Source organism: Tasmannia lanceolata, unplaced genomic scaffold (genome assembly GCF_043159265.1).
Source record: "Tasmannia lanceolata isolate RefF3 unplaced genomic scaffold, GAP_Taslan_0.1 ptg000018l, whole genome shotgun sequence".
Classification (NCBI taxonomy): domain Eukaryota; kingdom Viridiplantae; phylum Streptophyta; class Magnoliopsida; order Canellales; family Winteraceae; genus Tasmannia; species Tasmannia lanceolata.
The window spans coordinates 9,398,028-9,413,502 of NW_027518695.1; the positions used below are offsets into that span (position 1 = coordinate 9,398,028).

A 15,475-nucleotide genomic window follows, 5' to 3' on the forward strand; every position below is an offset into this window, starting at 1 on the left:
TAATAGGACAACGATTGCACAGTTATATTATACTTGGGCTCTTGGAAATGAGGTTTTCAGAGGTGTCTCGATTTCTGAATTTTTTTTTTTCAGAAAATGGAGGTGCTGGCAGATGGCAAAGGTAGGAAAAAACAAGGCCAGTTTCATAGGTTACTCTGCCTCTCAGTGTTCTCAAACTGAACTTAGATGGATGCTCCTTAGGTGATTTTCTATGCATTCAGTTTTTCTGTATTATTTCTTTGGTTGGTAATGTTTGGTACTTAATATTTATATTATTTATCATTGGAAACTATTGTTATATAAGGATTTTTTTTTTTTTTTGAAAATTAACAAATTTATTGAAACCCCGGAACAATGATACATCAAAAGGGTCAAGATGTCCCAATAGCTACTACATTACACCCTAGCTGCATGGTTTTAAATTTCGACTAGCACTGAAACCGAAATTGGGAATATACCTGAAACAGTATTTTATTTCGGGCGGCTGAAATTTTGAAATTTCGTTTTTTCCGAAATTTCAACTCAAAAGCTCAATTTTTTTAATTGTATAATATGTCCCCAAAATTTTGGCCAAAATTTGGTATTAAATATAATATTATTTTTAATTGATGTATCGGATTTCGGCTGAAAAGCATTCTGAAACTGAAATTTGAAACCATGCCTAGCTGACACAGTTTACTACTTGAACTGAAACGGCACCCAAAGAGCTGATTGTGGAAAATATCAGCAAGAGATCAGATTGGGATATGAAAAACTGATAAATTTACAAGCCACCATCTTATATAAATCCTTGAACTACTATGATCTCCTTCTCCACACCATCCTTTGCGAGCTGATCAGCTTTTTTATTGGCTGATCTCCTCTTATGCCAAATTTCGGGTCCAATTCTGGACACAAGATCTTTAATTTTTGCTGTACTGTCTTCAAGTTTCCACGGACCCGTATCTTTGTTTGAGGCCCAAGCCAATGTTTTTGCGGAGTCCCCTTCGATGATTAAAGGACCTGACCTATGAGACACGCACCATCTTAGTCCCCAATGTAGCGCTCTTGCTTAAGCCTCATTTGCATTGCAGAATCCTACAGGGCCTGAATAGGACATCACTAATCTTCCACTAGAATCAAGAATCAAACCTCCAATACCTGCCCAACTCGGGTTTCTTTAGAGATGTCATTAAAGTTTAATTTGAGCCATCCAACCAGTGGCGGAGACTACTTTGGGGTAATTTTCTCCTTTATTTTTCTTGCCGACATAACCGTATGCCAATTCCTTAATATGTCTACTATACTATAGCTAAATCCACATGTTCTCATCCCCAAGCTATAATGTCTATTTTGATTTCCAGAGCTAATCTGTCCCACCCTTTTTTATTTTCTTTGAAAATTCTGTTGTCTTTCCTTCCATATACGCCAAATCAGTGCACATGGAGCTAATTTCCCCACGGTCATCCCCCACTGCCAAATGGTCCTCCCACTCACTGGAGCAAGATTTTCTTTATGGATTTGTCAAACACCCATGATACACCAAAGAGCTTCATGATACCCTGCCAAAGTCTATAGGAAAATGAGCACTGCAGCAATAAATGATCTAAATGGCATCCAATGTTAACTGGATCTTTTAGTTAGACAAACCCAACTGAACATTTCAACTTCGTTGAGCCCACACTTTTCTGTTACATTAATTGAAACATGGGCTTGGAAGAGACAACCCAACGATATAATCCTGACATTTAGCGTCCTGGCTGTCAGATTTCTTACCCTGGAAGCCGCAGATGATGTCACTTTCTCATGGGTCTAAAGACCTCCTCCTTTGCATCTCTTAATATAATTGAGAATGATGGGGGATATGGATTACTGCAGGCTGCAGCCACCTACTTCTATCAGATGAAATTTGATAATCCTCCACCTGCCTCCGCTAAAGTGAGTGCTCCAATAAAGAAGTGTCCATATGCTTTAGTGGTGCTTCCAATAGAGCTAAGTGGGCTTCGACATCAACCACAACTTTTGCTCAAAATGCATTTTCTAGGAGCTTCATTTTCAGTATAAAACCCAATCAAATTGGGAGACTTTATGCATATCCAGTAGGAGAAATGGAAGCTTCAACAAAATTTAAGCATCTCTGCCTTTTTGGGTTGTTTGTGATTGTGGGTATTGCTACACTGGAGAGTGCTGAGGGAGCTGGAGAATGCGGGAAATCCTCTCCAGAAATGGAGGCTTTTAAGCTGGCCCCTTGTGCATCGGCTGCCCAAGACGGCAAGGCTGAAGTTTCAGATAGTTGCTGTTCCCAAGTTAAGAGAATGGGCCAGAACCCGAGCTGCCTATGCGCTGTCATGCTCTCCAATACTGCTAAGAGTTCTGGAATCAAGCCGGAAGTTGCCATTACCATTCCTAAACGATGCAATCTCGCAGACCGGCCTGTGGGTCTCAAATGTGGAGGTGGGTTGAGAATTTTGTTGCTGTTATGTTTTTCTTTGGGTCTTGATTCTCTCAATTTGATTCTACTGTTTTTTATGGTTTTTGGCTAGATGGGTTTTGCTGATTCTGTTTTTTCTAATTACTTGTTTGCAGCATATACATTGCCTTGAAGATGATGGGACTGGATTAAGAGACTGTTGGTAATGTAGGTCCTGCTGTTCTGGTTTGGCTATGTTGAGATGTAGCTGGTCTGGCTATGCTATTAGTAGCTTTTATGTTGTGTTGTATATGAATAATGTAATCGTGCATTTTTTTTTAATGATAATGTAATCGTGCGTGTTATTTACCTGTTTCATAGAATTCGTAGCTTATCAAGTTATCAACCACAGTTTCTTTTTTTAGAAAAAAAAATTAGATAAAAAATGTCAAAGTTTAAACAAAAGCATATGGAAATCCAAAGAAGACTTTAATTTTGGATGTCTCTTAAGGCCCTGATCGTTTAAGATTATGAGAACCGATTTTAAGTCCCATACCGATTATTGGACTCAAAATTATGAAGGTTTCTTTATTTCACCTCCTTCCATTTTGGAAGGGAATGATTTTCACTGTATTAAATTTGTAAAACAAACAGATCTATCAGGTGTTCAATAACATCTAGCTTCAAAACACAACAAAATGTAGAATTTTACATGATATTTAGGTTCTCTTCCCCGGAGTTGCCCACAGATGTAGGTGAGTCATGAGTGAGACAGAAGACTGATAGGGGAGAAAACAGTTGAGTTTAAAGCATTTGGGGTTGTGATTGGAAGATCTTAGTTAAGGAGGTTCTTTTGCTTTTCATTTTTCTAATGAAGGTTGAACTCCATATTATTTCCAGATTAAAGATAAATCTTTGTTGGGTGTTTTCGTTTTGATTAAAAAAGTTCTTTGGTGTCCTCCCCTTTAAAATCAATTCACATGTTGATGAGGCCGCTCGGGATGAGGTCTGATTTTATGATGAATATTTGGTAGATTCTTTATTTGGGCTTCAGTGAGCAAAATCTCAGACGGGTTTGAAGAATAACAAGCGGTGGCTCTCCTATGATGCTTGAGATGATACACTCAAAATGATTGTACTTTACTAATAATAACAGAGGGCTTTATGGACTAAAAAACACAATCATAAATAGAGATGAGCTAAGCCCACAAAGGATAAACAAAGAAAACAGGAAAGTAACAGAGCCTACAAGGCTGTACTCAATTCCTTCGGCTAATGAATCTGCCACTTCATTTGCACTTGGGATGAATCAATCTAGTTTTTGCTATTCACATTTTTTTTTTCATTGGCAAATTTTTTTTTTTTTTCAAAATCTCCTGGCCAGACAGTATACTCATTGCATTGCAATTAATCAAGCTAGTCTTCTGCACCCTGTTGCTTCTGTAGCCTCAGGAGATTAGGAGGAATTTGCTTTTTCAGCTCACATTTGTCTTTGCTATTCAGATTTAAGTTTCTTTTACTCCGACTTCAGACATTAAACTTCACCTTGTTTTCGGCCCGGTATGACTAACTTATGGCCCACCTTATAAAAGGGATTTTAAGGCTATTTTCACATTCTTATCTTGCAAGAGGGTTTGAGAGCTCAGAAAGGGTAAAAGGGCGTGCTAGGATTTCTTGTATGTTGTTGGTGAAAGGCACTAATCTTCTCTTGTAATCTCTGATTCTTACTCGTCGCCTCTGCTGTGGAGTAGGCTTTTGCCGTTTGTGTGATTGCCTGTGTGTTTATTCTATCTTTTTACTTTCCCATTGAAATCGTATGTTGCTATTCACACAGACTGCATGGTTTGCCAGTATAAAGAGTCCATAATTATTTTCTTTTCCAAACAAGTGAACATATTAACAACAGTTTAAGGAGGGTGAATACGGTGCTCAGTAACATAGCTGCCCGTACTCCGCAACCTAAGTTGGCCTAAAACATTTACACAGTGATCTAACATATAAAGTAACATATTATATTACGGCTTTAATAATATGCATTACAAGATGTCCTCTAAAAACTGATAAAAAGACACTTCAGAGTTCACCCTAAATAACATAACATATGGATTCTTCATGTGGTGGTTCTACTGCAAGAAGTAAAAGACCCATCTGCATCTCCCTTCCAAACTGGGACCCACCATAGTAGCATCTAATATTTAATATTAGAACGACAGCTGCAAGACTTCCTGAAAAATCTGCCAACACAACCATGAAATTGTTTGAGTTAATCCACTCCATTTCAAAAGAAGCATAAAGTAACCATATGGAACACACAAGGAAAATACGCTACAAAGTATGGTTGAAGCAAATAAAAGAAATTTTTTGAGCATATCATAAAATAAGCATCAATTATAAGGCTAAAATTAATACACTATATTGAAGCAAATTCCAGTGGAACTTTAAGCAAATCATCTAATAAACCTTGACCCAGAAGCTTTTTAAGAAAATGCAGCGTGGTGAGTGACAGATACCGAAGAAAAACAACCTCAGAACAATTTGTCATGCTTTTCTCGATTTAGAAAATTTAGCAAAATCCAGAGTTCACAGACTGAAATTGTCAGTTTCTTTCCCAGACTTAAAAACTATTCATATTTTGTTTCTTGGGGAGTCTGACAAGAATGAAACAAGGATGTTTAACTGTAATTCTTGGATTTTATTGAAGTTCTAGGTAAAATTATCAGGGACATTTCAGATGGTGGGCTCCCCTTTCCTTTTGGTGATAACCTGAATACCCAGTACCTATCATTCAAAACACACAAACACACACACACACACAACCTGAATGCAAAGTCGTATATTCTTGGCATAACAGGACTGACACAACAGCATACCGGTAGCAATACCAGATGCAACAGTGAGAGTTCACGGGCTGGGCTTTAACTGCATCTATCTTCTGAACTAGCTACTCTTTCATGGCATCAAAATCCATGATGAAGTACTCAGATCCACGTTCTCATTCTAAATTCTTCTGAGAAATTTGGAGTTATTATATTCTATGTGTGGGTATCATAGAGTGAACTCAGTTAAATAACAGAAGTGGGAGACTCCATCCACATATTATGAATATCGGTCATATGATCATATTCTACGAAGCACGGGTACGGGCAGGCGCGGAGCTAGGAATTTACACTTGGGGGGGCCAAACTAATTTACACTTGCCGTCATTGGTCATTGGCGGGGGCCATGGCCACTAAACTAGCTTAGAATGCATATACAGCCAAAAACCATAAAAGAGATTTTGCAAGTCATTGGGGGGGCCGTGGCCCCCCTCATGCACTATGTGCCTCCGCCCCTGGGTACGGGTACGGGGTGCAGGTACGACACGACACGGGTACGTGATTTTCCAAAAAAACTGGGTGCGGGTACGGGGTATGTTTAGGTACGCCGAATATAATAATATATTTTAATATTTTATTATATATTTATAAAAATAAAAAAATAATAATTGGAGAGCAATCAAATAACAGTAACATCACCAAAATGGAAAATTCTAACATTACTCTTAATTTCATAAGTGATTAAGTTCCATATTTCATAACATGAGGCATCAATACATCATTCATTAGAAAAAAAGTCTGTCGCCAGTGTGTTGACCAGTGCCTGACAAGATGAATAATTTTTAGAGACCAAGTTATGAGATTTTTTATACCGGACTTTTGGGATTTAATAATGTTTGGACATTACAGATTTTATAAATTTTTAAAATTTGAAAAATACACAACCGTTTGGAAGTTAAGAAACTTAAAATTTTGACCCGACCATTTTTCTTCGGATTTTGTACTAGAACAGGAGAGTTGACTTTTTTTCCTTTTAGATTTGGGTCTTGAAACTATTTTTAATAAATCCAAATGGGGGGTATTCCGTTATTTACATGTAAATCTTAAGTAAATGGACAATAAAATAGTAAACACATCTCGGATTCCGATAGTTGGATTCAGTGAGACACTTTTAGATCTCTTCATAATTACGACATGTTTTGAGTTTCAACCTTCCTATTAGTGTCTTAAATGAAAATAAAACATTATATCTATTGAACCTGCTAAATTTTTAATATATTCGTTATAACCATATTATTATGAAAAAAATTAAAATTTGAGACTTGATCAGACTATTTTGGTGAATCCCTTTTTTTTTTTGAAAATTGACTTATTTTGGTGAATCCATGAATCGTTCTTTATGAGGTTTGACAAATCCAATACTCGATACATGTGTCAGATTCTGAAAATCGTATCCGTACTGATGCAACATAGATTGCAGTAAATGAAATGATCTCCAGGAGTTACTAAATAGCAGTACACACAACATATCACTTACCCTACCTAAGTATGAATCCAAATTGGAAATTAGCATATCAAAATACAAACCCCCTAACAATTCATCAAAGCTATGCAGTAAATGAAATGATCTCCAGGAGTTACTAAATAGCAGTACACACAACATATCACTTACCCTACCTAAGTATGAATCCAAATTGGAAATTAGCATATCAAAATACAAACCCCCTAACAATTCATCAAAGCTATTACCAATTGAGACCTGTAATGTTTACTTGATGAGATAACAGATCTCTGTGTACTTGATGATTGTTCTTTCTTTCTCATTCCTAGTGGTGCCAATGATTTGGTTGATCACCTTACCGAATCGGGAGGTTCTAGAGTTCACTTGTATATGGGGCATTCTCTCCCCCTTGAAGCACATTTGTAATCTTCTTTGATTTAATTGATGATATCTTTTTTAAAAAAAAAACAAAAAAAAAATTGAGAGCTAAAATGCTCATTAATACATTTTCCTTGGAATTCTCATTCTCAATGCATAGTTATCGCGTATCATCTGTCACTAAAAGGATAAAAGTTCAAACCAATTCATCATAGCATGCAACTGAGGTTTTTACACAAATATTTTGGATCATAATAAAGCGAACAAAGAGGTAAAAGGCTAACAATTTCAAGATATAAAAAGTATATAAAGTTATCAGAAACTTAAACATGCAAATACTCATTTATTTAAAACAAAAACTTGGGTCTAATAGTTTTTTTTAGGTAAGCTGAGATTGAACATTGTCCAATGCATGCAAGAGCCCTGTCCAACTGAGCTACAAGCTCAACCCCAAATCGATTTGAACTTGTAAATATGAGTTATAAAATACCTTACAATGTAGATAGGGGCTGTACATGTCTTAGGATGTGATAATTCAGTAGTAGAGTGATCCTGCAGTAAAAAAAATCACAATTTCAGAAAAAACCACTGTCTGATCCAAGCTACAAAAGTCTTCCCAGATGCATGAAGGCCCTGTTCGTTTCAGATTGGGGCCCTCACCATCAATTGTCACAATCTGAAACTAACATGGCCTAATTCTTCCTCGACAGCTATTGTACCTTGCCACCAATTTCCTCTCGAAACACTGTTCAAAGTGCCCGCATTTGGATCCTCTTCTCCAGCATCCTTTTTGAACTGTTGATGTTTTAGTAGTAAATGTGTTAGTGCACTGGATCCTTTATGCTAGTGAACGAAACTGACTATAATTACAAAATCTTGTAATTTATCATGTCATGCATTATCCAGATTACTCACATCATATGGTGTTCCAGAGGGTCGGGTATTTGGGGAAAGGGAACAAATGTCTCGGCCACCATAATATAGAGACGAGCTGAAAATGCACGGTTCTATACTTTCATCCTGATATATTGAACTCCTCTCCTTGTAGGGAATGCTCTGGCTTCCTCTTTCCATGCTTTGGGAAATACCCTCTGAAAAAACACATATATGCTAAAGTTGAAGGAGTTGTTCCAAAACTGTCTAGAATAGAGCTCATCTTTCTTTTAAAAGCTAAAAAAACTAGAGTTTCACAAAGGAAAGCTATCAAATTCTTTGAGAATGCATGAGAATAGATCTCCAACGAAGATTTATCAGAAATGGTTTGGAGTTATTGTAAATATAACGAGTGTCTTATTCAGAGGATTAAGAGAGGGTTACTTTGAAGTTTTACTCTGTTGAAGTCTCCATGTAGTAATCAATTGCTAAGCACATGCACTTGGGACATAATGTCTAAATTTGTATAAAATTTAAATAGGATTAAATAGAGATGTGATCTACACTTATCAGCAATGTGTGCTCTACGATTCAAAAACAACAGATAGCTGAAAAAGGGTGTACCCTCCAAGGAATTATGAGAGAAGAGATCAGATGTATAATAGAAAGATCCAAGAACACATTTCAAATTATACACAGCAAACTAGAAACAATGTCATCAATTCAAGATTACAGTCAGAATACGTGAAAAAAATGGTAATAACCATTTGATTTAGTCCAAAAGTGATAAGGAAGAGGGTGGTAAAAAAAGAGGTGATATATTTTGAACCCTTTTCTTGCATGGACAGTCCTCTTTAGTATATTTACTACACTATAGGGGGGTGATCTAGGCAAGACAAAGGGAAAATTTAAATATATGAAATCTTAACGAGCCTTAACGAGTCGAGCCTAGCCTAGCTCGGGCTCGTTAAGGATTCGAGCCGAGCTCGAGCCGGGCCCATACCGAGCCGAACTCGAGCGAGCTTCTGAGCCCAAACCCAAACTGACACCCTTAATTACAATTAATCTCAAGGTGTGCTTTTATACTTATATACAAGCACACCGTGAGATACTCTCACCATGGTATCAGAGCAATTGCCCTGGGTTCAAAACTCCTTGATATTAAAATAATCCACATGTATAGGCCAACCTAAAAAGAGAGGCCACATGTGAAGGCCAACCCAAAAAGAGGTGCCACATATGCCATGTGTAGGCCAACCCTAAAAAGAGGGGGCACACGTCAGGAGGTGTTAAGTATAAAAGATTAAAGAGCGCCTTCTCCAACGGCTTGAGCTTTTGGAGTAATTGGTTGTTTCACAAAAAATATTCATGAAACATCTTGATCAGACCAGTTGGTAAAATTTATTCAGTGAGAAACTTCCAACGCATTCCCATTTCATGTAATATATGCCGTAGAAGTGTAGAACTCAGTGAGGCATATGGCCTTTATTCAGTGAGGCATATGATCAATCTTTCCTTCTCCATTGCTTTTTCTAGTGAGGTTGGTAAAGGTTGCTTTTTCTAGTGAGGTTGGTAAAGGCCAAGAAAAATACTATGAAATTTCCCTTTACAAGCTTTGGTAACATGCGCTACAGATGGGTAAGAAACAAGATAAGGTAAATCCAATAAAATTTTTGGAACCCATTATATATTTTCTTCATACATGGTGCAAAAAGGCCATTAAGAAGGATCAGATGCCTCTGAATATAATTTCATGTATCAGAGAAAGTGGGTATGAAGCAAGATTGGATTAGCCAATATAATCAAATCACACAGTATGGGGCAAAGAGCTCAACAGAGGGGATGGATTTTCCTTAGGTTCGATTTCTTTCAAAGTAAAAACAGCTTAAAACAAAATTTACATCCATTTTTTCACTTTTGTCGAAAGAAAGAGAGCCTTAGTAAAAATCATCTAAAAAGCTGGGAAAGAAATAAGACAAATTAAAGCCCATAAAGTTCATGGAGCCCGTTGTGCATATATTTATATGGCATGGCACAAATAACCATGAAAAAAAAGGTAAACGTGTGACTCTTCAAATAGATTTCCAAGCATCAGAAAACGAGGGAATGGATGAAGATGAGGTGAATCCTATAAAATTCATTGAACTCATCATAAAGGGGTTAGATTTCTCTTAATAAAAATTTCAGACAGGCACCAAAAAGTGGAATGAAGTCCAAAATAGGAGACATAAGTGTATACTCCACTTGAATATTTCTTTTCCATTAATTAGAGACACAATAAAGATTGATAGATTGAATAAACAATTCTACAGATAATGCTGAATTGCTGACATATAATTAAAATCACAAGAAAAATCATGAACAGAGAAAAGCTCCCCACTTTTAGAAAAATGATGGTCATGTAAGTAACAAACATGTGAAAGTGAAACTGTGAAAGCCATTTTCTCAGGACAAAAAAGTAGAGGAACATTTATATGACTAGTTGAAACAAGATGGGTCTCCTCACAAACCTCCAGGGGCATGCTTGGGATTCCAAGTCTGAACTTCTTGATCCTGCTTTGTCCATGATCCCAATGCGTCGGACTGCGACGAATTCTTCCCTACTACCTGGAATCAAAAAACAAAAACCATTATTTGAAACCCATTGAACAAAAACCCAGAAACAAAACAGGAGTACATCCATCCTCCCATTTCCAATATAAATGAATATGTGCTAATCAGAATGAAATACTTAAATTGAAGAGAAACACACATACACTCCAATACTTGTAGAAAATCAAGATCAAAGCAACAAGTTTTGATACCTTGTTGAAATCAAAGATCAAAGCAAGAAGCAAAAACCCACAAACAAATCACACAAAGGAGAGAGAGAGAGAGAGAGAGAGCTTCTCTCTGAGTATTCTATTTTAAAGTATTACATCAATTAGAGAACCATACCCCTTCTCTGTTCGTTTCTCTCTGCTACTATTCATGTTCCCCCTCTCTGTTTTGCACGTAAGTTTTCTCTCCACTCCAAAAAATGTTTACTTTCCAATTCTTAAACAACCAAAGCAATAAATTAGAAACTAATTCTAATTTAAATTCTAAAACCTAATTAGAAACTTAAACAAAGACTCCTAATTACCATAATTAAAACTACAGAACAAAATTAGAAACTTTCAAAAATTAAGATCCTAATTTAGATTCTAAAACCTAATTAAAAACTTAAACTTACCATAATTAATTAGAAACTTTAAAAACTTAAGATCCTAAGAAAGAAACCCAGAATCCCAAACCCATTACCTCTAACAATCCATTACCCCTATATTAATATCAATCAAGAGAAAGATAAAAACAAGAAAATAACCCCAAAACAAGAATACCCAGATAGGAAAAAAGGATAAATAAGATACCTTGGAAGGAAAAACAGTGCTGAAAATCCCAGTTGAAGAAGAAACAGACTCAGATGATGAAGAAAAAGAGTCCTTCCCACCAAAAAGTTGAGCTGATATAGACGAAGTGACTGGTTTTCTACCCTCCATAGCTCCCAAAACCCCACAAAAAATGATAAATTCAGATTCTCTCAGTAACTATCTCAAACCAAATTAAATAAACCTTATAAGAACTAAAACAACAGACTGAAGAAAAAGCACGTGAAGACTATCCCGCCCATGTGCTCATATTTAAAGCCCTCTCTTTCTAAGAATATCTATCTATCTATCTATCCATTTCTGAGAATCCTAAAACCGACTCCTCTCTGCATTGGCCTTCTAAGAAAAGTTCAATGGATGGGCGCCACGTGGGGCCACCATATCCGGACAAGTGGGATCTTTGAATAGATGCGAACCTCTGACCTCCACTTGTCCTAGTGCATAAAAACCGCCTCATTTTTTTCATAGACTCTTTGTGTTTGAATTTACAGATGCCATGCCATGCCATGCCAATTGGGCTGTACATTTAGATATAGGAATATGTTACTTAGGGGTCGGGGATAGCATATCCCAATTTGGTGTGCATTTGAGCTTATCTTCTTATCTAAAGGAGGACAGTGGGATCATAAAACATTAGTATATGCTCTTTTCTTACCCTATTATTCGTGTATATGGGTAAGAATGACGATGAAATTGAATAAGGGTAACAATGGATAACTGGATAGGGACAATGTGGGGTCCACCCATGTCCGTGAGGGTCACCGCATGCATGATTCGCATCGTTTTACTTAATGCAGCGTATCGAGTATTACGTACACGAAAACACTTTGAAAACTGGATCCCGTGTGGAAAATAGAAACGTTTGTGTTTTATTGGACGTGGCTCCATATGCCCTTTTATTTTTGGACTTAGACCCTGTGGTTTCTGATACATTCAACATAACCCCTAAAGTTTAAAAAGTTACAAGGAGGACCCCCCCTTGTGGTTTCATTGGTTTTTTTTTAATTGGACGGAGCTACAGGGAGGGGGAAAAGATCAAAATGCCCTCGTATTCCTCAACTGAAAATTAGAGTTATCATACTTGAAAACTGAAAATTGGGGTTTGATTCAAACCCTTGTTGATTTATTAACATAAACCCTCAATTTAGGAGTTTTATTTGTCTTCATTCACGTCATTATAATGATTTGCACAAAAACCCTAATGATTTAGGGCTTTATTTTTTGTCTATATCAAAGTTTTTTTTCTTGAAATGTAGGATGTAGCCATGGGGTGGGGTTCGATTGTCTGTGGTGGAGGTGACGGCGGTGGCCAGAGATGGTGGCGGTGGCTGAAGATGGCGACTACGGCGGTGGCCGGAGGGGCGACTACGGCGGTGGGAAATGGTGTAACCCTAATCCCTCTGCAAATGAGGGTACTTATGTCTTCAAAATATTAACCATGGTTAGTTTTAGTCTTCCCGTTAGGTTAAACTGACGGACAGCTGACGGAGGAGGTGTACTTGTCACGTTTTGAAACCAAGGAATCTACTTGTAACTTTTTAAACTTTAGGGGTTAAGTTGAATGTGTCAGAAACCACAGGGAGTCTAAGTGTATTTTTCCCTTTATTTTCTAGCAAAACGGGATCCCGTTTTGCTAGAAGTGCTCTTAAGTTTAATGCACGGGAGTATGGCACACCTACTTGAATTATAGTTATCAATTTCGTTTTATTTCATTATTATAAGAAAAAGAAAACCTTTGAAGGAATTAGAGAATTAAAATTGGCAAATGATGTCGGCATAACCATATTTTGATAATTGGCATGAACTCAGCATAGGGTTTAACTAGCTGTCAAAAGCAGCTTTTTTGGGATCTCTAACAGCTGGTTAAGCATATAGCGTGCCTCTTATAATATCATGGTTGTGCCGATATCGCTTGCCTTAAAATTTATAAAATGAACAAGAAACACTCTTTCTTCTTGTCTAACGTTTATGAAGGAAAAAGTTTGGCATGAAACTCTGGTAAAGAAGACAATTCTAATCCTTTTTAATGACTCATTGAGATAATGGAAATTAAGACCCCATTGATTATCACTTGTTTTATCTTTTTATTGGTAATGAGATTGATTAACTTCTACTTTCGACCAGTGCTAGATCAAGGTAATAGTATACTCTTACTTAGTTTTTTTTAGTGACAGAGATTAACATTGGATCATTGTGACATTGGCTAAAGATGAAAAAGTGAAGAACCCACACATTGATCATTAGATTAACATTAATAGCTAAATCGGCGTAAAACAAATTTTATGCCCATTTTCATGTAAAAAATAGCCGTAAAATTTGTTTTAAGCTCATTTTACATCAAAAGAAATAGAGCCTAATGTACTCTTTTTGTTGGTATAATTTATACGACCAAATGCAACAAAAAGGGCTCATACTTAATGCAGCGTTGAGTGTTATTGTGTGAATGCTTTTGGCTATTACAGTCTTGGCCACATATATTTGGTTGCATCATGTGTTGCATGCCGCTTTTATTAGTATTTACAACGGCAAAAGCCAGTCTCTGCTTCTTTCGGATTTTGAGAATTGATTTTGAGTCCAAAATTGATTATTTGAAAAATCATTTTAGCCATTTTCGTTTTGGAATTTGAGACTTGATTTTTAATTCAAAACTGATTTCTAGGCTCAGAATTAAATGTAAATTTGAGTTCAATAATCAGTTTTGGACTCACAATCGATTCTCGAAAATCCAAAGCAAGCAGACCATGATTATTTTGGAATTTGAGAATTGATTTCTAGTCCAAAAGTGGTTATTGGACTTAAAACTAAATGCAGTTTTGAGTCCAATAATCAGTTTCAGACTCAAAATCGATTCACAAAATCCAAAAATCCAAAACTAACAGGGCCTTAATTTTGAGTCCAATAATTAGTTTTAACCTCGAAATCAATTCTCAAAATAACAAAAATGAACAGGGCCTATAGATATATTTTTTTGAATTTCGTTTATGATCGATCAATTATCTCATTGTGTGTTTATAATGATTTAGTGGCTCAAAATACCACAAGTAGTGTGAGTATCTTGATTGTCTTTTATCAATTATCTCATTGAGTATTTATTTTTGGAGAAATTATATGATGCCCGACCGTCAAATTGTAAAGGGCGGAAGGAGACAAAACCTGCTGCCTTGGTTTTTGAACCAAGGAAAAGTAAAAAACAGTGCTTTCCCTTGGATTAAAAATCAAGGGAGAGAGGGTTTGTCTCTCTCCGCCCTTTATTTTGACGGTCGGGCATCATATAATTTCTCTTATTTTTATATCATCTTTCTCTTCATCTAATAAATCGGTCGGGTCCCATCAAACCAAAGCTTGCTCATTAAAAAAATGGTCTTAACTTTAATGTTTTAAAAACGGAATTTCTAGGTAAATATCCTTATTACTGTAGGTAAAAAAATAAAACAGAAATGCCGACCTTGTTTATGATGTAAGTGAAAGAGACCCCGTTGAAGCTGATGTTTAACAACTACCATGATTCTTGTGAAATTATACGGTGTTAGTGGGGTGTTGCGTGTAATTGGATATGACATGGCGACATAGGTGCCGACTTTGCTATTTGATCCAATTATATTTGGAGTACGAAGTGATATATCCGTCCCTTCTGACTACTTGGGACACCCAGCTGCAGTGTACGTGAGAATCAGAACCATTGAATCTTTCTGACGTGAAGTACATCAGCCTCTCAGCAGTCACTTGCACACTGCTGAGCCACCCAAGTAATCAAAAGGGGCAGATATATCACTTCCCTTTTATAAAAGGGTAATGGTACATTCACTTACTGCTGAGCCCCCTTTTTCTTAGGCCAACTCATGTAGAGCAAAAGGGAAGTCATAAATAGACTGGAGGAGACTCGCCTAGGTAAGAAAAGGGGGCGAAGATGTCACTTCCCTTCTAAAATTGGCCATAATCCAACTCAACGGAAAATAAACTATTTAAAGCAAAAGGAAAAAGCCATAAGTGGGGTACATGGCTAGAAAATGGCCTAGGGATGTTACCTGGCTAGAAAATGGCCTAGGGATATTTCCTGGCATCGTGGCTGTTTCAAGCGCCACAATACGAAGGGCCCTTTGTTGAATTC

General features: G+C 36.8%; 2 protein-coding genes across 3 annotated transcripts; one reads left to right on the forward strand and one right to left on the reverse strand.

The window, feature by feature from the left end:
- The first annotated feature begins 2,029 nt into the window (after positions 1–2,029).
- On the forward strand, positions 2,030–2,760 carry LOC143849694 (uncharacterized). Its single transcript, XM_077358845.1, has 2 exons — positions 2,030–2,433; positions 2,566–2,760. Exons 1-2 carry the CDS (start codon positions 2,088–2,090, stop codon positions 2,580–2,582), a joined length of 363 nt encoding a protein of 120 aa, XP_077214960.1. The 5' UTR covers positions 2,030–2,087; the 3' UTR covers positions 2,583–2,760.
- A 1,620-nt stretch (positions 2,761–4,380) lies between these two features.
- On the reverse strand, positions 4,381–15,475 carry LOC143849612 (uncharacterized). Of its 2 annotated transcripts, none has more exons than XM_077358695.1 (6): positions 11,350–15,475; positions 10,468–10,564; positions 8,000–8,175; positions 7,804–7,879; positions 7,580–7,636; positions 4,381–4,623 (listed from the first exon to the last, which is right to left on the reverse strand). In XM_077358695.1, exons 1-5 carry the CDS (start codon positions 11,476–11,478, stop codon positions 7,620–7,622), a joined length of 495 nt encoding a protein of 164 aa, XP_077214810.1. In that variant the 5' UTR covers positions 11,479–15,475; the 3' UTR covers positions 4,381–4,623; positions 7,580–7,619. The 2 variants fall into 2 exon arrangements, with proteins under 2 accessions (XP_077214810.1, XP_077214808.1); XM_077358693.1 differs by having other exon boundaries at positions 7,575–7,636; positions 11,350–15,473.

Excerpts from the sequence above, each read along its gene's own strand:
- LOC143849694 (XM_077358845.1), top strand. The coding sequence starts at position 2,088 with ATGGAAGCTTCAACAAAATTTAAGCATCTCTGCCTTTTTGGGTTGTTT.
- LOC143849612 (XM_077358695.1), bottom strand. The coding sequence starts at position 11,478 with ATGGAGGGTAGAAAACCAGTCACTTCGTCTATATCAGCTCAACTTTTT. Across the intron at positions 10,565-11,349 it reads GCACTGTTTTTCCTTCCAAG|GTAGTAGGGAAGAATTCGTC; the intron begins GTATCTTATTTA and ends TTTTGATTCCAG. Across the intron at positions 8,176-10,467 it reads TCCCAAGCATGCCCCTGGAG|AGGGTATTTCCCAAAGCATG; the intron begins GTTTGTGAGGAG and ends GTGTTTTTTCAG.